The sequence below is a fragment of the Bos indicus genome, chromosome 19, assembly GCF_029378745.1.
Source record: "Bos indicus isolate NIAB-ARS_2022 breed Sahiwal x Tharparkar chromosome 19, NIAB-ARS_B.indTharparkar_mat_pri_1.0, whole genome shotgun sequence".
Lineage (NCBI taxonomy): Eukaryota > Metazoa > Chordata > Mammalia > Artiodactyla > Bovidae > Bos > Bos indicus.
Genome location: NC_091778.1, coordinates 57,325,761 through 57,351,887, shown reverse-complemented (window position 1 = coordinate 57,351,887; position 26,127 = coordinate 57,325,761). Strand labels below are relative to the sequence as shown.

The window sequence follows — 26,127 nt, the reverse complement described above, 5'->3', positions numbered from 1 at the left end:
CAGAAGTTGCTGACTTTTTTAATATATTGTGGTAAAATATACAAAGCACAACACTTAGCATTTTAACCAGTTCGGTGTGTTCAGTACATTCATATTGTTATACAGCCATCACCACCATCCATCTCCAGAGCTGTTTTATTTTCCCAGACTGAAACTCTGTCCCTGTTAAACACTTACCCCCCATTCCCTGCTCCTTAGTCCCCGGAAACCACCATTGTACTTTCTGTCTATAGGAATTGGACTCCTTAGAAACCTCATGTCAGAAGAAACATATGGTATTTGTCCTTTTGTGACTGGCTTATTTCACTTTGGGCTTCCTTGGTGGCTCAGACAGTAATGAATCTATCTGCAATGTGGGAGACCTGGTTCAATCCCTGGGTCGGGAAGATCCCTTGGAGAAGGGAATGGTAACCCACTCCAGTACTCTTGCCTGAAGAGTTCCACAGACAGAGGATCCTGGTGGGCTACTGTCCACGGAGTCAAACAAAGAGTCGGACGTGACTAAGCGACTTACACTCACTATTTCACATAGTGTAGGCCTTAAAAGTTCTTTGATGTTGCAGCACGTGTCAGAATGTTCTTCCTTTTTAAGATGGACTACTATTCCATTGTATGCATCAGCCACATTTTGTATATCCGTTCGTCTGTTGATGGACGCTTGGGTTGCTTCCACTTCTGCCGTTGTGAATAATGCTGCTGTGAACACGAGTGTACACATACCTGTTTGGATCCCTGATGTCACATCTCGTGGGTATATACCCAGAAGTGAGAGGTTGCTGTTGTTGTTTTTTTTTTAAAGATACATGTGCATTCACGAGGTACATTCAAAAGGCACAAAAGTATATACAGTGAAAATTCTTCCTCCCACTCCTGTCATCAGTTACTCAGTTCCAATTTATTAATATCTTTTGTAGGTTGTGCTTTTGGTATTTGGAGAAGGCGATGGCACCCCACTCCAGTACTCTTGCCTGAAAAATCCCATGGACGGAGGAGCCTGGTAGGCTGTAGTCCATGGGGTCGCTAAGAGTCGGACACGACGAGGGACTTCACTTTCACTTTTCACTTTCATGCATTGGAGAAGGAAATGGCAACCCACTCCAGTGTTCTTGCCTGGAGAATCTCAGGGACAGGGGGGCCTGGTGGCTGCCGTCTATGGGGTCACACAGAGTTGGACATGACTGAAGTGACTTAGCAGCAGTAGCAGCAGCAGCTTTTGGTATTGACTCTAAGAAACCCAACCCAAAGTTAGCAAAGGTTTTCCTCTTATTATTTCTTCTTTTTACTTTTCCATTTAGCTCTAGGAGCCATTACTGGTTAATTCTTGTGTGTGGTGCAAGCTATATTTACAAACTTTGGGTTTTTTTTTTTAATATCTGATTATTTAGTTCCAGCATGATTTGTTGAAGAGACTGTCTTTTCTCCACTGAGTTGCCTTTGTACCTTTCTCAAAAATCAATCAACCATATTTGTCTGGATCTATTTCTAGATTCTATTACCAGGCCAATACCACACTGCATTGATTAGTGTAGCTTTACAAAACCTTGAAGTCCGGTGGTGAAAATATTCCAGCTTTGTTCCCTTGGGGTAGTCTAATTTGAATGTCTCTTCCTGTGAGTGGAGTTGAGCATCTTTTCATAGGTAAATGCTCCTGGATTTCTTGATTTCAGAGTCTCTTGGAATTAGAAGAGACCATAGAAGGTCATGTCTTTCTTATTTGCTGCCTGATGTGTTTATTAGCTCCATAATTTCCCACCGTTGCTTGGATCCCTCTGGTGATGGGGAGCCCATTGCCTCTCAGGTAGCCTCTTCCATTTTTTAAATGCAATTTTAACTATGTAATGAAATTGCTCGAGAGTTTCCTGGTGGCCCAGTGGTTAGGATTCCAGGCTTCCACTGTCGTGGCCCGGATTCAGTCCCTGGTTGGGGAACTGAGAATCCCACAAGCCTTGTGGCCAAAAAACAAAAACGAAGAAAAGATATTGTTCATGTTAAGTCCCAGTCTGCCTCCCTGTAGCTTCCTCACCCTAGCCTAGGCCCTGTTGTTGGAGCCTCCCAGAGTGAGCCTGGCCCTTCTTTCCCCTGGCAGCCTTCAGGCCCTTCTAGCCCTGCTCAGACCTGACATGTTTTTGGTATGTGTCCTGGCTAAGGGTGTCCAGCTCCTTCCACTATTTCTCATGTCACAGATTCTCCAACCTGGCAGTTTCTGCCTGGAAACCTTCCGCTTTTGTCGGTGTCCTTCTCAGTGTATGATATACAAATGAGCAAATTATTTCAGGTGTGCTCTGAAATGTGCAAGCAGGAGACTTACTTTTCTCTTTTGGGGTACTTAGCATGTCTATTGGAAAAGGCAATGGCACCCCACTCCAGTACTCTTGCCTGGAAAATCCCATGGACGGAGGAGCCTGGTGGGCTGCAGTCCATGGGGTCGCTAGGAGTCGGACACGACTAAGCGACTTCACTTTGACTTTTCACTTTCATGCATTGGAGGAGGAAATGGCAACCCACTCCAGTGTTCTTGCCTGGAGAATCCCATGGACAGAGGAGCCTGGTGGGCTGCCGTCTATGGGGTCGCACAGAGTTGGACACGACTGAAGCAACTTAGCAGCAGCAGCAGCATGTCTATTGTTATCGTTGTTCCGTCTCTTAAGTCATGCCCGACTCTGCAACCCCATGAACTACAGCACACCAAGCTTCCCTGTCTGTCACTAGCTCCCAGAGTTTGCTCAAACTCATGTCCATTGAGTCGGTGATACCATCCAACCATCTCATCCTCTGTTGCCTCTTTCTCCTCTTGCCCTCAGTCTTTCCTAACATCAGGGTCTTTTCCACTGAGTCGGCTCTTCTCATCGGGTGGCCAAAGTATTGGAGCTTCAGCTTTAGCATTAGTCCTTCCAATGAGTATTCAGGGTTGATTTCTTTTAAGATTGACTGGTTTGATCTCCTTGCTGTCCAAGGTACTCTCAAGAGTTTTCTCCAGCACCACAGTTTGAAAGCATCAGTTCTTTGACCTAAATATGAATGAACTCTGGGTGGCCATGCCATTTATTTTGAAACTGCTTCCCAGGTGGCGCTGGTGGTAAAGAACCTGCCTGCTGGTGCAGGAGGTTCGATCCCTGCGTTGGGAAGATCCCCTGGAGGAGGGCATGGCAACCCACTCCAGTATTCTTGCCTGGAGAATCCCATCTTCCCAGGGAGAGGCCTGGCGGGCTATGGTCCATGGGGTCACAAAGAGTCAGACGCGACCGAAACAACTTAGCACACAAGCCATTTGTAGTAGTTTTATACAGTAGTTTTTTTAAAATTTTTAATTAATTTATTTTTAATTGAAGGATAATTGCTTTACAGTGTTTTCTACAGTAGTGTTTAAAAAATTTTTTTTTTATTTTTAACTGAAGGATAATTGCTTTAGAATGTTTTATACAGTAGTTTTTGAACCTAAGGACAGGAATTAATATTGAATGTCTTACAGTTGAGTTGAATCTATTACATTTGGCCCATCATTTCTGCCTGTTGAGATCTTCTTGGAGCTTGGCTTTGATCTCCTTTCCAGGCTTGTGCTACCCGAGAATTTGATTAGCATACCGTCTGTTTCCTCACCCAAGTCACTGATGAAACTACTGACTAGGATGCCACCAAGGATAGAACTCTGAGACTTGTGATTAAAAGCCTCCCTCCCTCCCGCATCAGTCAGTACACTTTGGGCACCGCTGTTTAGCTGAAGTCCACCAAATTATGCTTTTGATGGGTTGGGTGTGCCTAGAATGCCACCATAGCTAACAGAGAGATATGGACAGCCAGCTCCTCAGCTAGTCCTCAGCCTGAACGTTGGGTACCCACTTAAGCTCTCTTTAAAAAAGGAAACATTTCGTGTACTTGTGGCTGCGCGGCCTTTGCTGCCGTGTGCAGGCTCTTCTGTTTTCTTCTCTAGGCTGGTGCGTGGCTTCTCCTGTTGTGGAACACGGGCTCTAGACGCACTTAGTTGCCCTGAGACCTGCGGGAACTTCCCGGAGCAGGGATTGAACCCGTGTCCCCTGCGTTGTCAGGAGGAATCTTATCCACTGGACCCCCGGAAAGCCCTCATCACTTACTTGGCTCTTTTTGACGCTGGTTCTGAGCCAGGAAGCGTCCACCAGGTCACTCTCTTTGCCTCCTTTGTTGAGACACTCGTCATAGTGAACCAGGGTGACTGTCATTTTCTTCTAACTCGTCTGCCTGTAATTTCTTTCCCTTTCTCCTCTGATCCATTCTCTACCCTCTTAAAATCCCGAGGCCTGCTCAGAAACCTCCAGTGACTCCTCAGGGCGCCTTGTTGCAAGAGTTCCCGATTTCCCTGTCCTGTGTGATCCTTCATTTACTTCTTCACTCTGACCTACTCAGGCCTTCTGCTCTAACCGAATAGGTCAGATCTCTGTCTTTCAAAAAGGCTTCTGCATTTCTTCCTCGGTGCCTTGGTTGGACTCGTGACTCTTGCTTAGGTAAGTCTTCCTCCTACGCACCTGTTAGCAGTTCTCACTTAGTGTTTCAAGGCCAACTTGAATTTTAGTTATCTTTTTTTCAGAATAGCCCAAACCACTGTATTTTAAATCCCTCTAGGGAAGGGACCTCATCTTACAGTTCTTTGAAAACAGGACCATTCCTTAGACTTACCAAGTATCTGCCATTGTCGGCCCTGGATAAATGCTTCATTAGCCTTCTCTTTTAGATCAGCCACATCTGGCATGTGCTAGGCATTTTAAAGATCGGCTGTACCTCAGATTCCACTGTACTTTCTGAGAATCAGCTCTATGGAAGCACTCTATTTTCATACAATAAAACATACCTGTTTATCAGGTTGGCCAAAAAGTAAGATGTTGCGAAAAACCCGAACAAATATTTTTGCCAACCCATTAAGTATATAGTTCAAAGAATTTTGACAAATGTATACATCCCATAACCACCACTCACAGTCACAATATTAAACAAAAGATCTCTGTGTCGTTTGTGGTCATTCCCTCTCCCTGACCCCAGGCAACTCCTGATCTGCTTGCTGCCATGATTGATTAGTTTTGCCTGTTCTAAAGTTTATATGGGTTTCCCACGTGGCTCAGTGGTAAAGAATTCACATGCAATGTAGGAGAGACAGATTCAATCCCTAGGGCTAGAAGATCCCCTGGAGAAGAAAATGGCAACCCATTTCAGTATCCTTGCCTGGGAAATCCCATGGACAGAGGAGCCTTGTGGGCTACAGTCCATAGGGTCGCAAAGAATCAGACACTAGTTAATGACTAAACAACAATAATAAATTTTATGTAAATTGAGTCATACAGTAGGCACTCTTTTGTGAGTGGCTTCTTTTACTCATCAGATGTTTTTCATATTCAGCCACATTGTTGTACGTATCGGTTGCATGTATGTATTTGTTGCTGGGTAGAATTCCATTATACGCATTAACCATAACACGTTCATCCATTCACCTGTGAGTGGTAGTTGTTCATTCACTCGGGATCTTTGCGACCCCGTGGACTGTAGCACACCGGGCTTCCCTGTCCATCACCATCTCCCGAGGCTTGCTCAGACTCATGTCCATTGAGTTGGTGATGCCATCCAACCATCTTGTCCTCTGTCAACCTCTAATTCTCCTGCCTCCAACCTTTCCCAGGATCAGGGTCTTTACTAATGTGTTGGCTCTTCACATCAGGTGGCCAGAGTATTAGAGCTTCAGCTTCAGCGTCAGTCCTTCCAATGAATATTCAGGATTGATTTCCTTTAGGAGTGACTGGTTTGATCTCCTTGCAGTCCAAGGGACTCTCAAAAGTCTTCTCTAACACTGTGGTGTTTGAAAGCATCCATTCTTCGGTGCTCAGCCTCCTTTATGGTCCAACTCTCACATCCATACATGACTACTGGAAAAACCATAGCTTTGACTATATGGACCTTTGTCAGCAAAGTAATGTCTCTGCTTTTTAATATGCTGTCTAGGTTTGTCATAGCTTTTCTTCCAAGGAGCAAGCATCTTTTAATTTCATGGCTTCAGTCATTGTCAGCAGTGATTTTGGAGCCCAAGAAAATAAAATCTTTCACTGTTTCCATTGTTTCCCCATCTATATGCCATGAAGTAATGGGACTGGATCCCATGATCTTAGTTTTTTCACTGTTGAGTGGACATTTGTCCACCTGTGAGTGAACATTTGCATTATTCCAATCTGGGGCTACTTTGAATGAAATTGCTATGAATATTTGTGAGGGTGTATATTTTGATTACTTGGTCATGTAATAAGTGTTTATAGTTGGCCCTTGAACTGCATGAGTCCACTTATATCTGTATTTCTTTCACTGAATACGAACCAGAGTGCTACATGATCCATGGTGGGTTGAATCCATAACGCAGGACTATAAATTGGAGGGCTGACTGTAAAGTTACATGTGGACTTTCCACTACACTCCGAGGGTGCGGTGGTGCTGTCAGAGGTTGGTGCCTCTAACCCCCGCCTTTTTCAGCAGTCACCTCTACTTTATCAGAGACTGCCAAAACGTTTTCCCAAGTGGTTACACCATGTGATAGTCCCACCAGTGATTTTCCAGTTCGTGTCCTCACAACAGTAGGTACTGTCGGTATTCTTCATTTTAGTCATTTTTGTGGGTGTGTGTTGGGCTTCCCAGGTGGTACTACTGGTAAAGAACCCGCCTGCCAGTGCAGGAGACGTCAGAGACGTGGGTTCAGTCCCTGGGCCAGGACAATCCCCTGGAAGAGGGCACTGCCATCCACTCCAGTATTCTTGCCTGGAGAACCCCATGGACAGAGGAGCCTGGCAGGCTACAGTCCATAGGGTCGCAGAGTTGGACCTGAGTGAAGTGTGTCAATATTAATACTGTGAAATAGGCATCATCACTCCCTTTCATTGAACAGGTACACTGAGGCTCAGAGAGGCAGGTGATTCGCCAAGGTCATTTGGCACTTGGCACATGATGGAGCCAGGATTTGAACCCACCGGTGTTTGGCTTTGAAGCCTGTGGGTTTTTTCACCATGGGCGGGGAGTAGACCTGGCCCTTTAAGGACACAGCTACTGGTTTCAGATTAGGCAGTTAGGGCCGGCTCTCTCCCAGAATCCCATGTATGGAGTGATGGGAACACAGAGACTCACAGAAGAATGTCGTGCTCCTGGCTGCCCTTTCGGAGCTGCTGCGGTTCCAGCTGGCCGCACAGTCGTCTCACCCTGGTAGTGTTGGCGGAGAAGTTGAGCGGAATCTCCGCATGGCTCCTGATGCCTCTCTCTGTGCAGTGACTGTCTCTTCCAGCCCCCGCTGGGATGGGCTGTCATGGGGACCTTGAGCTGTCCTTGTAAACAGGGCCTGGGTGCCCGAGTCAGAGCGGCCTCTGGGAGATGCACACTCAGCCTCCCCGGATCCCATGTCAGCTGGCTGCCTCTGACCTCTGGGACTGTGAGCCCTGCTTGGCAGAGCAGAGGGACGGGCAGACTCAGCCATGCAGGCCCGTGAGGGATCGGATGGGATTGTGGGTCGGATTTAGTGCCTGCCACGCCTGGGCCTCCTGCCTGGGGTCCTCTGGACACAGCTTTTTTTTTTTTTTTTAATTGTTTCTAGACAGTTCTCCTGGGCTTCTGACCAGCTCCTCTTAATAAGGCTGTGCTGTCGGCCCCAAGAGAACTGTTAGAGAGCAGGTTAGTTTGCTCTCTCTGCAGCTAATTGGCCTTCCCAGGTGGCACTAGTGGTAAATAACCCGCCTGCCAATACAGGAGACATAAGAGACACGAGTTCGATCCCTGGGTGGGGAAAATCCTCTGGAGGAGGTTATGGCAACCCACTCCAGTATTCTTGCCTGGAGAATCCCATGGACAGAGGAGCCTGTCGGGCTACAGTCCATAGGGTCGCAGAGTTGGACACGACTGAAGCAACTTAGCCTGCACTCACGCATGCACGCACTCTTCACCCAAACACTCGTCTGAAATTATAAAGTGTGTATGGGTGAGGGTCAGGGGTTATATGGGGAGGGAGTAGGAGGTGGGGAGGTGAGACTAATCTTCATTTTCCGCATTACTGTTGCCTTGGACCCTGCAGCCTGGGGCACCCGCCCAGGTGCCTACTGAGCACTGCCCCATTGACCAGGTGCAAGAGAGGCCCGCGGCCCTGGGCGTGCACGCATTTGCTTACGGTGTGTGTTTCCCACAAGGTGGAGCAAGCATGTCTCTACCCCAATCATCTCTGCTGCTCTCTCCACCATTTGCCTGATTATTCCAGTTGTATCTAGATTCCAGTTTACCTTCACTTTTTAGGGGGAGGGGCTGCACCGTGTGACATGCAGGATTCCTAGTTCCCTGACCAGGGATCGAACCCACACCATCCGCAGTGGACGCGTAGTCTTAAACACTGGACCACCAGGGAAGTCCCATACCTTCTCTTTTAAAGAGCCAAGGAGGGATTCCCCTGGTGGTTCAGTGGTTAAGACTCTGCACTTCCACTGCAGGAGGTGCGGGTTCCATCCTTGGTTGGGGAACTAAGATCTTGCATGCCATGCAGTGCTTCCAAAAATAAAGAGCTAATGAGCCATGGCTTTTCCTACTCGCTGAAAGGCAGCAAGTCAAAGAACAAAGTGTACATGCCTCCAAAAATGAAGGTTAAAAGAGGGGAAGCTTACAGCCCTCCAGCATCCCCTCTGTAGCCGTCTCCCTCTTGACTTCACAAAGCTGCCAGCTGCCAGGACAGGCTGGGGCCCAGCGGTCAGGGCACCGTCTCCTCCATGTCCTGCTCGACTGTTGAGGTGATCCTCTTGTGTTTCACAGAAACAGCCCCATGGAACCTCTTTCTTCTTTTTCCCCCAGATGTCACGGTGACTGTGACAGAGTCACTGGGGTTCGTACATGTTGCAGAGGAACCTTCCTTTTGGGGGTGACCACCGTCCTCTGGGCATGCCTGCAGTACTCTGGGCCCATGGACCTGAAAGAGAAGCACGAGGTAGGCCGCGATGGTTGCCCTCCTGGGGACTGTGTGTGTTTCTGTTGGACTCTCCCGACTGTGTTTGCCTGGGAGGTCCTCGTGAGGGGGCTTGACACTGAAAGTGAGAGGTGGGGTGTGTGGCTCTGGGGCTTGTAGCACGTGATCTGATCCCTCGATGAGGCCATTGACGGCCGGAACGCACGGATTCCAGGAGCTGTGACTCAAGGGCAGAGGGTGGACCAGTGAACGTGGCCGCATGGAGCCAGTTCTCGATCGGGGTTGGCTCCCAGCCAGTCTCCACTCCTCGCCCAGGGCTGTGTAATTTCGCTTGTTTGCTCTCTGCCCAAGCCTGCCGAGCCCTGTTGAGTATTGTCCGGCGCCCTCTTTCTGGTTAGGGAAGAGCTCCCCAGTCAAACTCCAGGCACAGCTGCTGAATCAGCTGGGAGTGAGCCCCCCAGGGGTCCAGGCGGCACCCCCCAGCCTGACTTGGGCACCCCCAGCCTCCACATATACCATCTTTACGCGGAGGTAGATTTGTCGTCGATCCGAGTACCCCTCTCCTGGGACGAAGATTCCCCTACATCTCTGCCTGGACTCCCATCACACATTCCTAGCAGGTCCCCCTGTCTCTGACCCCCTGTCTCCACTGGGTGGGCAGGGAAAGCTACCCAAAATACAGAGCTGACCTTTTGTTGCTCCTGCTTAAAAGTCATTGTGTCGCCTGCCAAAACCTTTACTATGGGGTCCAGAGCCCTCCACACGCCCACTTCTGCCCATTGGCCCAGCATCCCACACCTCCCCTGCCGTGGTCTTTACCACTGGTAATTCTTTTTCTGGGGGGTGTGCTGTGCGGCCTCTGGGATCTTAGTTCCCTGAACAGGGATCAGATCTGTGCCCCCTGCTGTGGATACACAGAGTCCTAACCACTGGACTGCCAAGGAAGTCCCACCACTGGTAATTCTGAGTGCTTTAGAGTCTGGGTACACACTTCGTGTTTAGGCTGTTACCTAATCCCCTCCCCCTCCTTTTCCTGCCAGACTTCTACTTTTCTTTCATTCAAGATCTGGTTTAAGCATGACCTTCTCCAGATACTTCCTCCTCCCTCCGGAGTCCCTTCTTCCAGCATTCACAGCCCCTCCACCGTCGTCCTTGCTATGCCGTGTTGACACCATCTGTCTGTCCCGTTTTATCTCAGCGTCCCTGGCTCCTTGCATAGAGCCTGGCATGTAGAAAGAGCTTAGTAAATATTTATTGACTTGAACTTATGATAGTGATCTTCCTGCCAAAGAGACCTTGGGAGGTCTGGGGAAGGAGCCGTGGGTCCACACACTGGAACCTGGCTGACTGCTGACATGTTCAGCTCCAGGATTCACGTGCCTCTGGATGGGCTGTGGAGCAGGCTCGTGGACCTGAGCTTAAGGCAGGTGTGTTCAGCCTCCTGCTCACAGAGGCCTCTGGCTGCTGTGCAAGTGTCCATCCTAGCAGGGATTGGCACGCAGGCAAGGCTGCACTTGTCCCACCCCCAGCCTGGGTGCAAGGCTGCTGCGTACAGTTGCAAGGGCCATGCACTGCTCAATTCCAGGGAGCGCCCTCCCTCCGAAGGTTACGATGTGGTGATGAGGTGGCCTGCCTGGGTGAGGTTGAATGTCCCCAAAACAGAGGACAGTATCTTCCTCTGGTTCCAGCCTGTGGCTGAAACATCCATTACTATTGAATCAGGGAAACAGATTTCTGTGGTCTAGGGGCTGGCTTCTCTCTCAAGCCCAAAGAACACTTGTGAACCCAGGCTGGATGCCTTTTGTTGGGGAGGGTTTGTTTTCCTTCATCCTCTTCTTTTTCTTTCTGGATAGATGCTCTCCTGTTCTAGAAAGCACCATCACCACCATCATCAGTTGTATTCATGGAATGCTCCCTGTGGTTGGTAGAACTCTAGGCCCCCAGGGGATGGCCTTTGGCTTACAGACAGACTAGTTGAGGAATTTATAGGGTAAGCAGCTAAGTAATAGATCTGATGACATTTCTACCTGAGGTTCCTTGTGAGTTGTGTAAATGTAGGCTTATAAAGTGGATCCCTGGGGCCTCCAACGGGAGTGGGTGAGCTGACATGCTGGGAGTTGTTGGTGAGGCTGCCTGTCGTTGCCTGGCAACCGTTTGGCTGTTGCCGGTTGATCCTTTGCATCTTGCCCCCCTCCTCTTTGTGACCTACCTGTCCTCAGTGTGCTCGGCAGGCACCGCTCTCCCGTCTCCAGCCCGTGGTGGATGTGCCGTTGGCAGTGACGGTCTGGGTCTCTCCTTCTCAGAAGTTCCCCTTGCACTTGCTGCAGCGGACAGTGTTGGAAAGGGGGGACCGGACACCGGAAGGCTGTGCTGGGGGCTGTGGAGCACCTGAGTTAAACCCTATGGGCTGTTGCACAGGAGAGACAGTGCTTGCTTAGTTGTGGTTCCCCCAGAGCAGTGTCTTTTTAGAAAGCTAAAGGGGAGTGTGCCCTGGGAGCCGGGGCTGGGGGTCAGGAGTTTCCTGGGCACTTTGCTAAAGCTGCTGCCCAAAATCAGAGTGACTGCCTCTGAAGCCAACCCCTCCTCCCCCGTCCTCCGGGAGACTTCCTGCCCTTAACCCCTGGACAGCCCAGGCCCTTCCTTTCCTATCCCCACTCAGCTCTGGGTTTGGCGGGGCCTGGGGTGGGCCCCCCCGGGGAACTGTGCTAGAGAATGGGGAGGGGAGAGGCTGGCTGCAGAGGAGATGGTGTTGTCTAGGAAGCAGAGCCCTGGAGAGCCTGTCTCAGGTCCAGCCCGCACTCAGGTTTTCGACCTGTTAGACCGTTTCATCTCCGCTGAGGTGTTCCTGCCCCAGCCTCAGGGTGGCCTGGAGGGAGGCAGAGAACTCTCCTGTCCACTCCCAGGGTCTTTTGCCCCTACGTCATCCAGGGGGTCCGTTCTGACAGCTTCCTGTGTGTCAAACTCGGGGTCCCGGAGTGACACCCAGGCCCTGAATGAAGCCCCAGGAGGTCCGCAGCCTCACTTTCTTCTGGGGACGAGGCCCGGTGTCCTGTCCCAGCAGCACCTGGGCAGGAGCGTCTGCATGCAGTCGGCGGACGGCTGCTGGCTGAGCTCTGCATGGCACCGCTGAGTGGCTCTTGGAGGCCCCCCGACCTGGTGGGAAGGAGTTTGGTCCGTTGTTGGGATCCGCAGAGGCTTCCTTTCAGGGGCTTTTCCCTCCCTCTCCGGTCCCCCGGTTTCTGCCCTCTTGGAAGTCACTGCTCCAGTTTTCTCACTTGTCAGTCCTCTCCCCTCCTCTAGGATGTGCTGCTATTAATAACTCTCAAGTCCCCCCCTCCCCTCCTTCCTGCAGCTCTAACAGAGGAGAGGGCTGTGGTTGTCGTGGCTCCATGCTGGAGTGTCAGGGATCTGGGGGACTTCCCCCGGTAGGGCCCCTCACCTCGCCCAGTGACACGGGCCCCAGGAAGGGGATTGGGGCGGTGAGAGGCCAGGTCCTCCTTGATGCCGGCAGCTGCCTTGGGGGCTGCGGGCCGACAGCAACCATTTCCTGCCCAGCCTCTCCTCTGGTGGGCGCCTCCCGAGCTCCGGGCTCCCCACGGTGCCTCCCCTGCTGAATGGGCCAAGCCCCCGACATCTGGCAGAGCCGCTGCCAGCTTTCCCCTCTCTCCCACCCCTGCCCCGCCCTCCTGCACGGCAGCCTGGTCTCCTCCTCCGCCTCCTCCCTCCCTCGATCTGCAGCATGACTGGGAACAGGCTGAATTAATCAGCAGATTGAAGCTCCACTCCGCTGCTGCCACCGCTGCGCAGGGTCCTCCTCGCTCACACGTGCTCCAGCCCTCTCCCCTGTTCTCCCCTGCCCTCCCTCACCCTCTCTGTTTCCCCGTCTCCTTCTCGCCCTCCCTGGAGGCAGTGTTGGCAGCCCGGTAGCTGACTCGCTTGTGGCCCAGGTGCTGCCCCATGCTCTTTAAGCGGGCAGAGCTGTGGACGGCCCCTCAGGGCAAAGGCGGCAAAGTGAGTATGCCGGCTGGGCTTGACAGCCCCGTCCCGCCCACCCGGCTTCCCTGCTTTGTGTTGGAGGCTTTGGATTAACGGTGGGGTCGAAGGTGGAGGCTGGACCTGCATTAGAGGGAGCAAGGACTGTGGAAGGAGCCTGGGAGTGGGAACCAGGAAGCCGGGGTGTGGAGCCGCCCACCCAGCCCCTGAGTCACCCATGGTCACCCAGAGCGGGACGGGAGCCCGCGTTTCCCCGTGGGGCACCCTCTCACGGCATGCCGGCACCCAGGTCACCACATACAAGGCTTGGATGCCAGCCCGTCCTCGGGGCCATGAAGGAGGCGTCTCCCCCTGGACCACATGGGTCTTGAGACAGGAGCCACCAGGGTTTCTTCCTGGGTCTTGTCCGCAGGAGGTGGGTGAAAGTGCCCGGTCCGTATGAGGAAGAGGAGGAGGGGCCCCTGCTTAAAGCTTTGAGTTGCTTGTCGGTGGAGTCGATTCGGGTCTGTCTGGCCCAGCTCAGATGAGATTCGTGGTGATGCTTGTCATATGTCCTGGAGGACAGTGGCCGAATCTCTGCTCCGGTGATTCCAACATCGTGGAGTCCAGCTTTGGGTCCCCTGCCCGCTGCACCGGCCATGAAGGCTGTGACCCAGGGGACCTGGCAGAGGGTCAGCTGGTTCTGACTAGTGGCTTTGTGCTGTGGCCGAGGCCAGTTCATCATTGGTCCCCCTGAGTCTAGGGGACCTTGAGTCCACTTTTTCCTGAAACAGGTCAAACAGGAAAGAAGATGGCTGCTTTGCTGAGGGAACCTCAGAGGAGTCCTGACGGGTCTGGGGGCCGGAGGGGGTGGGCGGCTGAGGGCTTCTGCTTCTGGGCCACCGGAGAAGCCTGACCATGGTGGCACAGGGCAGCCCAGGTGTACTGGCTCTTGAAGCCTCATTAGACTGACCCAGATGCTTAGCTCTGGGCCCTGGGGAGCAGATTCGGTTCTGGAGCAGGTTCCTTGGGTTCTGATTGGACCAGACAGAGATCCGTCACCACCTGCTGCTCCCTGAATCCCCGGGCCTGACCCGTGTCCTCCTTTGGTGATGAGATGGAGAGGGAGTGAGGGGTGTGGTGGCAGCCCTCCTGAGCCCACCCCTGCTGGGGCCTCGGGAGTGGAGGCTGAGCAGCTCAGAGAGTGGGACATGGTTGCTTCTGCCCAGAAAACCTCAGTGTCGGGGAAGAAGCAGGGCCGCCCCTCCCCTCTGGCGTGGAGACCTGGCTGCTGACCCCCGAAGCCTCCTGGAGGTGCCTGGGGGTGGGGAGGAGGAGCCTCTGAGCATCCCTCTGGGACAGGTTCTCCTCGCCCTTCTTGGCCTTGGTGGACGGAGAGGAGCAGACCTTAGATGGAGTGCGTGTGACCTGGGTTCTTATCTCTCACACCAGCCCCAGCCTTGCACCGAACCCACTGTGGGTGCCCAGCCTCATTCAGTGCTTTTGAGAAGGGCCGCCAGGAGCCTTTTCTTTCACCAATTTCCTCCGCTTCATTTCTCACACCTTGTGGGTGGAAAGCCTCGGGAAAAGCAGAGAAACAGTGGTTTTCCCCACACCCGGGCTCTCCTGCTGGAGAGGGGGTTGTCATCAGGCCTCGTGTGCAGCCACAACAGTTGGGTTTGCGGGCCGCGGAGAGTCGACTGAAGGGCGGTGTCGGGCCCTGGGGCTTCTGTGTGGGCAGGTGCTTTCCTCAGGAGGCATATAATTACAATGGCTCATTTTCCCCTTGCTGTGTTGCCTTTAATCGCCAGTCTGGAGTGGGTGCTCCAGACCAGACACAACATGCGGGGGGCTGACTCACGGGGGCTCCGTGCTCACCTCCCGCTGCCCCTGGAGCTTCTGCCACTCTCTGGCCCCTCCTTCCACCCCGGGAGGGGAGCAGACTCTAGGTTCCAAGAACCTGGAGGCAGAGAAGGAGCTAAACGATCGGTGGGTGGGGGACTCAGGGGGTTTGGGGTGCCTGAAATAAGACAGCGGGTAAAGGCCAGCTGTAGGGCAGGCGGAGGGCAGTTGCTGAGTGTCCATGGTCTAAAGGCCCGGCCAGAGGAAGGCTGCGCCCCGGCTGCTCCCTTAGCCTTCCTGAGCCTGGCACCTGTTCCGGCCCAAGCCGCTCTCCGGGTGACCCCGCAGCCCCGTGGGCTTTGTCGCCCTTGCTTTCTCCTGCCCTTTGGCGCACAGCCTGTCCACCTCTGCCAGCCAGCCCTCCCCTGCCCGCAGGAGGTGTACTCACTTTAGTTTCTGGAGACCTGACCTAGGCAAGTCCACCCTGGGAACTCGCACTCCCTGCTGGGGAAGGGAGTTCGGAGGGTTGAGCCTTAGGGAGGACGGGGCAGGGGGAGGACAGGCGGGCCTCCCAGACTCTCTTCTTCCGGGGTTTTCCGGGACGAGAGGGGCAGGCATCCCCCTCCGGGGCCAGCCCCTTGGCCCTGGACAGACCCCTGGTCACCCTTTGCTTTTCTCTTCCTCCTTCTTGCCCCTGGAGGCTTTCTTCCCTCCAGCCAGGAGTCTAGGCAGAGGTGCTGGCCTTACCTGGTACTCCTTTGTTCTGGACCATGGGCTCTCGGCCCGGATCCCTGCCAGAGGGAGGTGTTTACCCTTAAGGGGGTGCCAGCTCCCTGCCTGGAGGCCCATTTCTTCCTGAGCTGAAATGACCAGTTCTTCCCTCTTGGAAGAGGCAGCTCTCATCTCATAATCCCCCAGAGCCTCTGTGGAGAGCAGGGATGGGGGGTTGGGGTTCAAGTGAAGGAGCTGGGAGGTCTTTGGGTGGGACCCACTCTGGGGTCCATCCTCACCCCTCAGGCTGAGAGAGCTGGCGACAAGCCCCCGGTGCCCAGTCTGCAGCCAGGGGATGCCACCTCAGGCCATCAACCCCTAGTGGTGGAGATGTGTATCTGGTGAGGGGCTAGGCTGCCATGGAGTGGAGGGAATATGGAGACCCGCAGGGAGGAGGAAATCCAGAAACATTAGTGGACAAAGTCAGGGCAGGACCCCGAGTGTAGGAACGGAGAGGCAGGGCTGTGAACCCGGGCAGCCAGGGCCCCATTGGCTTAGTGACGCTTGGCCGGGACCCAGTGGATAAACCCAGACCCTTTCTTGGCGCCCCAGGGCTAGGCCTTCCCTCTCCTTGCTCAGAACTTTCCCTGGTGAAAGCCCACGTTGGTGCTCTTCAGGTTGCCCTGGGAAAGACTCACTGCTCCCCCAGGCCCTGTCTTTCCCGGGGGCCTTCTTTTCCCCTGGACCGCCAGCTGGGGATCTGTGCCTCAGATCCACCCAGAGTGGGCCTCACCTCCAGAGGCGTTGATTGGGTAGGTCTGGGGTGGGGACCTGGACTTGCACATTTGTAAAAGCTCTAGGCAGTTCTGCCGTAGGTCCTGGGCTGGGCTTGCCAGGTGGAACTAGTGGTAAAGAAACTGCCTGCCAACGCAGGAGATGCAAGAGATGCGGGTTCTATCCCTGGTTCGGAAAGATCCCCAGGAACAGGAAATGGCAACTCACTCCAGTGTTCTTGCCTGGAGAATAATCCCATGGACAGAGGAGCCCCGCAGGCTGCAGTCCATCGGGTCACAGAGTCAGACACAATTGAGTGGCTGAACACTTGACAACCCTCATTAAGGTGTCCTTGATACCCGTGAAGCTACACGTTCGTTCGTTCATTCATTCATTCAGCAAGTATTCATTGAGCCGCTGCCCTGTGTCTGGTGGGAGAGTATAGACATGGAAGAATTCACCACCTGTTTTCAAGGAACTGGCTGTCTGTCTGGTGGGGGAGCCAGACAAGCAGACCTATGGCGACAGCGCTCTGCAGCGCCGCCTGTGAGCCAGGGCGCCCTGGGGTGCCGTTGGAATACCAGCCTCCTGCAGTACGTGCAGCCCTGGGCTTTGGGAAATTTCCCAGAGCGGGTGGTGTTTGAGCCGAGTCTCAGAGAAGTAAGAGTTGTCTGGGGCAGGGAGTGTGTTCTTGGCTAGGAAAATGCAGGAAGATGTTGGCACATGAGCTCACGGAGCTGGGCATGTGGCAGGAACAGCAGGAGAAGAGGCTGGAGAAGATCCCAGACCATGCTCAGGAGTCTGGGCTGGATTTTAAAGGGAAACAGGGTCAGTTGATCAGATGCGCGCTCCCTGGCTGGGATAGAAGGTAGGCACTGGGAGGCGGGAAGGGGAGGCAGGGGTTGAGGGGAGGGGCTGAAATGCCTGGGTGAGGTGGTAACTTGCAGGAGGGCTACTGGCTCTGGTGGGGAGAGCTGGGCGGCAGTTTCGGGGTTTCGCACGTGTCAACTCACAGATACCTATGAAAGAGCTGTGGATCAGTTCAGAAACAGGTCAGAATTTAGGACAGTGGTCAGGCTACAGGTCAGATTTAGGAGTTGGAAGCTTATTGCTGGCAGGCGAATTCCTGTGGCTGATGTTTCCCTGGAAACGTACACAGTGTTGTGGAGATGTCACAGGAGGGACTGCGGGGTAGGTGGACAGGACAGAGGAAGCGAGAAGCCCAGGAGAGGGGGTCTCGATGGCAGAGGTCAGGCTGTGGGGCCACAGAGGAAAATGTGCCACCAACCACCCGGTCCGTGCCTCGTTCACCCACCCTCAGCGAGCGGGAGTGCGGGGTGTGGTCGGTACAGGCCCTTTCCTGGGAGCGGCTGCTGCAAGGAGCAGCCTGGGAGCAACCTTTTTCTGAGCTTGTGTTCTTCCCGCCATCAGTGTTACAGTAGCTTCCCTTTAATGAACTGGTGATGACAGAAGTTGGTGGGGTTTTTCTCCTTCACGTTTTTACTAAGGAGAACTTTAAGCTAGTACCTCTAGATTAGTTCTCTTCTCCCCACTTAGAAAGCGGAAGTTGGTCTTTGCAACTGACCCCACGGACTGTTCAGTCCATGGAATTCTCCAGTCGGGAATACCAGAGTGGGTAGCCTTTCCCTTCTCCAGGGGGTCTTCCCGACCCAGGGGTCAAACCCAGGTCTCCCACATTGCAGGCGGATTCTTTACCAGCTGAGCCACCAGGGAAGCCCCTCACACTTAAACAATCCACATTTTCCAGCCGGAGAACTGGGAGAGATGGCCCCAGTGAAGTAAGGGGAGCTGGGCGGTGAGCACGGCCCAAGTGGTACTGGGCTGCTGATGGCAGTGGGTCAGGAGTTGAGTGAAAGGAGAGTTAGAAGACGCTGAGCCTAGAAAGGTGTTTCTGGTCCCGTTTTATTTTACTTTTTGGCTGCGCCAGGTGGCCTGCGGGATCTTAGTTCCCCGACCAGGGATCAGGCCTGTGCCGACTGCATTGGGAGCGTGGTGTCCTAACCTCTGGACTGCCAGGGAAGTCCCTCTAGTTTTGTGTTAAACTGGGCTTTGAAGAGCAGGGACTGTGTACCTGCACATCTTTTCACTCGGTGGGGAACATGCTCATGACCCCTACTGCTTGCCAGGGGCTAGTGAGGGGGGAGGGAGGGCGAGGCCTTGGGAGGAGGGAGGAAGGTTCTGGTGAGGCCGGAGGGGAGGGGGCCTGGGCCTCCCGTGGGATGCCGAGCGCCACCCCCTCTCCCCTCCAGGGCGAGCCGCCCTTGGCCCTGGGCCTGTCCACCCGGAAGGCCCTCAGCATTCTGAAGGAGCAGCTGGAGGCAGTGCTGGATGGACACCTGAAGGAGCGGAAGAAATGTCTCACGTGGAAGGTGACGCGTCCTCCCGGGAGCCCAGAGCCTAGCTGGTGTCCTGGTCCGTGCGCGGGTGGGAAAGGAATTTGCAGACGTGAGGCAGAATGAGAGGAGAAGAAAGTTTTCTAGAGTGGGAGCCGCTGTTAGCACAGTGGGCCGGCTCGAGGGAGAGCCGAACCCTTTCAAAGGCTGGCAGCCAATTTTTATAGCCTCAAGACAGAGAAAATTCCTACTGGAGTGATGGCGTTAGGTGATGGGACGCCATAGGACTGATAATAGGGTGGGTATTTGACCTAATACAGGGTCGGGGGACTGGCTGGTTTAGATCCGGAGGCTCATGGCAACAGTTGCTATGGGGCTTGGTCAGTCCCAGAGATTTTTATCCTGTGACCCTGGTCCAGGGCTCCACACCTGTGGCCGTGGTATAGGGCTGTACAGTTGGGGTGGCGGAAAAGCTTGGGAGGCCCATTCTCAGGGCTGGGACTCACCCTGTCCTCCTGGGCAGCATGACCCGACTGAGGCATCCCTAATAATCAAAAAGGAGTCACGGTTCCTTTCAGAGTGGTGTCCTGATCCCCAGCCGGGACTGAAGCAAGATGACGGAGGCAGCCACGGGGGAAGGATCGGGTGGGCTGGGGAGGAAGGCAGTCAGATCCTAGCAGGTCGGAGAGTCCCGGCCCCTTCCTGTCCCCCGCTTGTCCCCTGGCCTCTCACTCCCCGGCTCCTCCCCTCCAGGAGATGTGGAGAAGCAGCTTCCTGCACCATGGGAACCGCTGCTCCTGTTTCCACTGGCCGGGCGCCTCGCTCATGCTCCTGGCTGTGTTCCTGCTGCTCGCCTGCTGCGGGGGCCAGCCAGCCGGCAGGTACGCAGCCCTCGGCCCTGGGTGGGTGGGGTTTCTTCCTGCCTCTCGCAGCACAGGGTCTGGGCTTGTCCTTCTCCTGTCCCCGTACCCACCCGGGAGACAGGGAACTGCCCCCCGCAGTCAGAGCCTGGGTCAAGAGAGAATCTGCTTGGCCAGCTGCTGTCAGAAGCAGAAGGGAGTGGGGAGGGCAGTGTGGGGCCCTGGGTTGGCTGGGCTGCAGAGCCCCCCACCCCCCGCTGGCCAGGACCCCCAGGACGCCCTCCCCTCTTGCTGCCAGCCGCGGGGTGGAGCTGGTGAACGCCTCAGCGCTCTTCCTCCTGCTGCTCCTCAACCTCGTCCTCATTGGGCGGCAAGATCGGCTGAAGCGTCGGGAGGTAGAACGGAGACTGCGGGGCATCATTGACCAAATCCAAGGTGAGGCCAGGCAGGGCGCGGACCTACAGCGGGGTCAGTGCTGGAATGAGTGGTGCGGGTTGACACAGGCCTTCTGGGGAAGCGAGGAGAGCATGCTGGATCCGGCTGGTGTGTGCGGAGCTCTGGGTGAGGCTGTGTCTGTCTTTCCACCTTCATCAGATGCCCTCAGGGATGGCAAGGAGGTCAAGTGGCCAGATGCCATGTATCCAGACCTCCACATGCCCTTCGCACCATCTTGGTCTCTGCACTGGGCCTATAGAGATGGACATCTCGTCAACCTGCCGGTTAGCCTGCTGGTAGAAGGCGACATCATAGCTCTGAGGCCAGGCCAGGAATCCTTTGCTTCCCTGCGGGGCATCAAGGTAGCTGGGGGCTCCTCTCCTTCCCTGGAAATTTTGTGGGAACGTCCACCAGCAGTGGTGGGAGGGTCCCAGGGCTTAATCCTGACGCTTGCTGCCCAGCTCACGGGTTTCCTGGCATGCGCTCTAGGAAAAATGGAGAAAAGCTGGGACATCTTTCTCTTCATCATGTTCTTCCTTCCCTGTGATCCTTAAGTTGCTAGGAAACCCATCCTCCAGGCTCTGCCCAACCCACCCCAGGTGACTCCTTGCTCACTGATGGTCCTTAACCTGGTGAGATGTCTCTGCTTCGCTGGAATGGTCAAGGAAGAGTGGCTTCCCCGGAACCCACTGATTACCCTCCGCCTGCTCCCCTTCATCTCTGGCAGGACGACGAGCACATCGTCTTGGAGCCGGGAGACCTGTTCCCCCCTTTCTCACCACCCCCGTCCCCCCGGGGAGAAGTGAAGAAGGGGCCGCAGAACCCCCAGCAGCACCGGCTCTTCCGTGTCCTCGAGACCCCCGTGATCGACAACATCAGGTGGGGGCGCTGCGCTGTCCCCCAACCTCTCCCCCCAGAGCCTCCCCCTGTGAGCCGTGAGCCGGCGATGGCGACAGGAAGGAGCCTGGTTCGTACCCGGGCCCCTTAGAGCAGGCATCTGCGGGGCCTTCGCTTTAGCTTCTTGTGAGGTTCTTTTTTTTCCAGTTTGTTGGGCTGTGTCAGGTCTCAGTTGTGGCTTGCAGGCTCAGTAGGTGTGATGCGCGGTCTAGTTTCTCCACGGCATGTGGGATCTTAGTTCCCCATCCAGGGATCGAACCCATGTCCTCTACACTGCAGGGTGGATTGTTAAGGAAGTCCCTTTCGTGAGAATTCTTCGACTGGGTGATTGACCCCTTCTCAGTCTGGACTCTGAAGGGACAGCTTCAGAGGTGGCCATGGGCCACAGTGGCCTGGAGGCCATTCTCCCAGGGCCAGGGCCTGGGAGGGGAGCGGGGAACTGCAGGACCCAAGGCTCGCCTGAGTGTAGGACCATCTCTTTCTGCAGGTGGTGCCTGGACATGGCCCTGTCCCGCCCGGTGACCGCTCTGGACAACGAGAGGTTCACAGTGCAGTCGGTGATGCTGCGCTACGCGGTGCCCGTGGTCCTGGTGTGTGCGGCCGGGCCGTGGCGGGGGCAGCTGGGGGCTGGGGGCTCGGGGACCCTGGGAGCCAGACTCAGACAAGCCTGTGAGCAAAGACAGGAGGGTCCAGGTGTGAGCCGGCCAGTGCCAGGGGTGGGGGAGTGTGAGTGGTCAGAAGGTGGGGTGCCTTAGAGCCTGAGTCCCCCCTAGGAGGGGTGGCGTTAAGGCAGTGTCTCTCCTGTCCCCAACAGGCCAGCTTCCTCATCACTAACGCCCTGCGCTTCATGCTCAATGCCCCAGGTGTCACCACCTGGCAATACACTCTCCTCCAGCTGCAGGTAAGACTGCCCTCTCCTCTCTTTCCCCAGAGACTGGGTCCCCTCGTGGTGCCCTGACTGCCCCTCCCACCCCCAGCCCAGGGGCCTCCCAGACTTCCGCTTTGGAGCACCTACTTTCCTTCCCCACTTCCTGCCTGCTGTCCTCAGCGGTCCTTGTTGCTCAGGGGAGGGCCCCAGGCACCTCAGCAGGGCTCGCTCTTTCCCAGGTGAATGGCGTCCTGCCCATCCTCCCCCTGCTCTTCCCAGTCCTCTGGGTCCTGGCAACCGCCTGTGGAGAAGCCCGTGTCCTGGCCCAGATGAGCAAGGCCTCCCCCAGCTCCCTGGTCAGTAGTTCCCGGGCCTCGGGGAGGGGGTGTGGGACAGTGCAGAAAGAGCCAAAGACAGGAACAGAAAGACAGAGGGGGCTGTGCCCCCAGCAAAGAGGGCAGAAGTGCAGCCACCCCACCTCCCGCCCTGCGGCCCAGCACACGGCCAGCCCTGGGCAGCTCTCTGAGGGCTCTGCCTCTCTAGCCAGCAGGGTCTCCAGACTAGGCCCCAGGGATGGCCAGGCATCCATCCACCCTTGCTCTCAGCAGACGGGTTCCGGGGCTGCCCGGTGTCCTTCATGGAGAGGTGCGAGGCCCCCACCCGCCGGCTCCAAGGCCTGCGGGACGGTGGCAGTTTCCTTCCCAAGTCTCACGCCCTCTTCTCTGTGCAGCTGGCCAAGTTCTCGGAGGACACTCTCAGCAGCTATACAGAAGCCGTGTCCTCTCAGGTACCCTCACCCGGATGGATGCTGGCCCTGTACCCCCAGCCCGAGCTCCCCAAGGCCCCTTCTGGAGCCCCCAGGTGCCCCTGCATTATGGCCTTGAGCCTCCCTCTCAGAGCCCCTCTGGCCCCCCGTCCCATGTGGGTAACGTGTCACTGCTGGGGGGGCACACGCTTCCCCCAGACCGTTTCCTCTATCGGTCCCCAAGGCCATCTCCAGGGAAATGTGGCCAAGCACCTTGTCTCTGCCCCCAGGAGATGCTGCGCTGCATTTGGGGCCACTTCCTGCGGGTGATCCAGGGGACGTCGCCCACACTGAGCCACAGCTCCAGCCTGCTGCACAGCCTGGGCTCCGTCACGGTGAGGGCGGCCCCGTGGGAGGACCCCGCCTCGTCAGGCGGCTCTCCGGAGCACCCCGGCAGCCTGGGAAATGCCGCACCCCCATCCCCCTGCAGGTCCTGTGCTGTGTGGACAAACAGGGGATCCTGTCGTGGCCCAACCCCAGCCCGGAGACCGTGCTGTTCTTCAGTGGGAAGGTGGAGCCCCCGCACAGCAGCCACGAGGACCTCACAGACGACCTGTCCACCCGCTCCTTCTGCCATCCCGAGGTGGAGGAGGAGGTGCGGCCTGGGCCAGGCTGGCGGCCTCCCGCTGGGCGAGGCGAGGCGGGAGGAGGAGGAGGGCTCAGGCCTCAGGAACTGCTGTTGAGACGGGCCCGGGGGGGCCGTAACTGCCCGGCCTCCTGGCCCGAGGCAACGTCAGGAGCGGGGTCCGAGGCCTGTGCTCCTTGTTCTCCTCAGCCCCACGAACGCGACGCCCTCCTGGCCAGCTCCCTGAACGCCCCGCTGCACCTTTCCAATGAGCAGGAGCGCGGCGGCCACTGGCCAAGCGATGGTCCCAAGGCGTCCGAGCCCCACCCTCACCACCGGGCACACGGCCGCAGCAAACACCTGTCTGGCTCCAGCGTGAGCTTCAGCAGGGACACCGAGGGCGGCGAAGACGACGACCCCAGCAAGGTGAGGGGAGCCCGGGGAGCGGCCACCTCATCCGTCGTGAGGCACCCTGGCCTCTTCTGCTGGCGGTGCTGCAGAGGCGCCGCCCAGCCCGGGTGGGTGGAGCCCGGGGCTCAGACATCCCGGCCCCTGTTCTCAGCTCCAGAGGCCTCGTGCCTGGTTCTCCCGCAGAGTAGACCCCTCCCCCTTTTTCGGGTTTGGTGACGACGGTGGTAATTGGTTGGGGCAAGACCCTTCCTCCTGATTGCAGCCTTCAAGAGACAGAAAGCCAGTAAAGATCTCCCTCTAAAGATACTTCCTCTGGCTGAGAGAGAGGCTTCGCCGTTTGTTGCCCAGTCTCGACAGCCTCCTCTGAGCTGATGACAGTGTGGCTGAGCACAGATGGGTGCAGAGGGGTGTGGGGAGGGTTGGGAGAGCGTGAGCAGGAGCACGCCCTGCTTGGGGGGGTGCCTTCTCTCAGGGGAGCTGCCTGTATCACCCCCTCCAACTTCAGTCTAAGCTCCCTGCCTTCCTTCTCTCCTCCAGACGCAGCACGGGCCGGAGGGCGAGCCCTACGAAGCCGAGGACTTCGTGTGTGACTACCACCTGGAGATGCTCAGCCTGTCCCAGGACCAGCAGAACCCCTCCTGCATCCAGTTTGATGACTCCAACTGGCAGCTGCACCTCACCTCGCTCAAGCCGCTGGGCCTCAACGTGCTGCTGAACCTGTGCGACGCCAGCGTCACCGAGCGGCTCTGCCGGTTCTCAGACCACCTGTGCAACGTCGCCCTGCAGGAGAGCCGCAGCGCCGTGCTGCCCGTGCGTGTGCCCTGGGGCCTCTGTGAGCTCGCCCGCCTCATCGGTATGCAGCCTGGCGACTCTTCCCAGGGGCTGGGCCACCGGGGCCAGGTGTGGCCTCGGTCAAGAGCACCGGCAGCCCTTTGTGTTTCGGATCAGCCCCTTTATCTATTCATCTATGTATTCGTTTATTTACCCATCCATGCATTTATTTATTTGTAGCTGTGCCATGTGGCTTGTGGGATTTTAGTTCCCCCTCCAGGGATTAAACCTGTGCCCTCAGCAATGAGACCCCAGAGTCTAAGCACTGGACCACCAGGGAATTCCCTGATCAGCCCCTTTAACCAGGCGCCATCGCTTGATGGCGCTCCCTTATCTGGGAAGATAACTGCCGGTGGGGTGGATGGACGAAGGGAAGCAGCCTGGCCTGACTGGGGTTCTCTCCCCTCCAGGAAGGGAGGGAGGTGTGTGGGGTGGGGATCCCCCCAGAGACCCCAGCTCCAAACACACCGGGGCCAGGTGTGGCCTTGGTCAAGAGCACCGGCATCCCTTTGAGCTTCTGATCGGCCCCTTTATCTGCATGTTATCTGTTTATTCATCCATCCACCCATCCTGCAGGCTTCACTCCCGGGGCCAAGGAGCTCTTCAAGCAGGGGAACCACCTCGCACTCTACCGTCTCCCCAGCGCTGAGACCATGAAGGAGAACTCGCTGGGGAGGCTGTCCTGCGTCACCAAGCGGCGGCCCCCGCTTAGCCACATGATCAGCCTCTTCATCAAGGACACCACCACCAGTGAGCCTCCTGGGAGTGTGGTGGGGCGGGGCTCTTTTCAGGGTGTCTTCTCTCTAGGGAGCATTAGCTCTTCGCCGAGACTTCACACGTGGCAGAGATGGGCTTTGGGGACGGGGGCTGGGACGGTGGACGCCGTGGGTCGTGGGACTGTCTGGAGGACCGGCGGCCTCGTGTCCACGTTACGCACTCAGTGGCCTTGCCGATAGGTTTGTTGCCATGATGCCTGGGGGATTCCCATGGCCCGCCCCCCACCCAGGGGCTCCTTTTAGCATCCTTCTCAGGGGTGGCGGTATGTCCTCGGAGGTCGTCGGGAGGGGCGGTGGCTTGGGGCACTCAGGGCTTGGTCCTCCACTGCTCAGGCACAGAGCAGATGCTGTCCCACGGCACGGCTGACGTGGTCTTGGAGGCCTGCACAGACTTCTGGGACGGAGCTGACATCTACCCTCTTTCAGGTTCCGACAGGTAGGTGAGGAGGCACATGGCCAGTGGTGAGAACCATTGGCTCTGGCTGGGTACCCAGAGGTCGGGACACCCTGGGACTGCTCGTTTCACTTCCGCCCTGCTTCCCCGGCAGAAAGAAAGTGCTGGATTTCTACCAGCGAGCCTGCCTGTCTGGCTACTGCTCTGCCTTCGCCTACAAGCCCATGAGCTGTGCCCTGTCCTCCCAGCTCAATGGCAAGTGCATCGAGCTGGTGCAGGCGCCCGGCCAGAACAGCATCTTCACCACGTGCGAGCTGCCCAGCACCATTCCCATCAAGCTGAGCGCCCGCCGCGGCAGCTGGAGCTCAGACGGTACCGTGGGCCCCGTCCCCCGGGGCCAGGGGCCGGGAGAGCTTGCGGGGGCCTGGGTGAGAGCCTAGCAGAGGGGACAGCGGGCACTAGACCTGGAGCGCCGTGGTGGCTCCTGGCGACGTGGGCAGGTTCCTTAGTGTCACCTGTGTCCCGCTCACGGCCGCGGTGCTGCTGCCGCTGGGTGACGTATGGAAAAGCGCTTTCTCTGAAGGCTGGAAAGCAGTAGTGTTCTCCAGTGCTCTCGCCTGGAAAATCCATGGACGGAGGAGCCTGGTGGGCTGCAGTCCATGGGGTCGCGAAGAGTCGGACACGACTGAGCGACTTCACTTTC

At 56.2% G+C, this 26,127-nt stretch overlaps 1 protein-coding gene across 6 annotated transcripts in view; it reads left to right on the top strand.

Moving 5' to 3' along the window:
- TMEM94 (transmembrane protein 94) overlaps nucleotides 1-26,127 on the top strand; it is a 36,615-nt gene that overhangs the window by 4,540 nt on the left and 5,948 nt on the right. For 2 of the 6 annotated variants that reach the window (XM_019981104.2, XM_019981106.2), the window contains exons 2-18: nucleotides 8,818-8,950; nucleotides 18,499-18,618; nucleotides 19,336-19,463; nucleotides 19,741-19,877; nucleotides 20,037-20,239; nucleotides 20,605-20,756; nucleotides 21,262-21,364; nucleotides 21,589-21,675; nucleotides 21,882-21,998; nucleotides 22,373-22,429; nucleotides 22,678-22,782; nucleotides 22,878-23,042; nucleotides 23,223-23,438; nucleotides 23,961-24,276; nucleotides 24,831-25,004; nucleotides 25,364-25,466; nucleotides 25,579-25,796. In XM_019981104.2, coding sequence (XP_019836663.2) covers nucleotides 8,927-8,950; nucleotides 18,499-18,618; nucleotides 19,336-19,463; nucleotides 19,741-19,877; nucleotides 20,037-20,239; nucleotides 20,605-20,756; nucleotides 21,262-21,364; nucleotides 21,589-21,675; nucleotides 21,882-21,998; nucleotides 22,373-22,429; nucleotides 22,678-22,782; nucleotides 22,878-23,042; nucleotides 23,223-23,438; nucleotides 23,961-24,276; nucleotides 24,831-25,004; nucleotides 25,364-25,466; nucleotides 25,579-25,796 — 2,425 coding nt within the window. In that variant the 5' untranslated portion in view covers nucleotides 8,818-8,926. Of the gene's footprint in view, nucleotides 1-8,817; nucleotides 8,951-12,722; nucleotides 12,941-18,498; nucleotides 18,619-19,335; nucleotides 19,464-19,740; nucleotides 19,878-20,036; nucleotides 20,240-20,604; nucleotides 20,757-21,261; nucleotides 21,365-21,588; nucleotides 21,676-21,881; nucleotides 21,999-22,372; nucleotides 22,430-22,677; nucleotides 22,783-22,877; nucleotides 23,043-23,222; nucleotides 23,439-23,960; nucleotides 24,277-24,830; nucleotides 25,005-25,363; nucleotides 25,467-25,578; nucleotides 25,797-26,127 lie in introns of those variants that run through there. The other 4 variants (XM_070774077.1, XM_019981102.2, XM_019981103.2 and 1 more) reach the window with 3 other exon arrangements.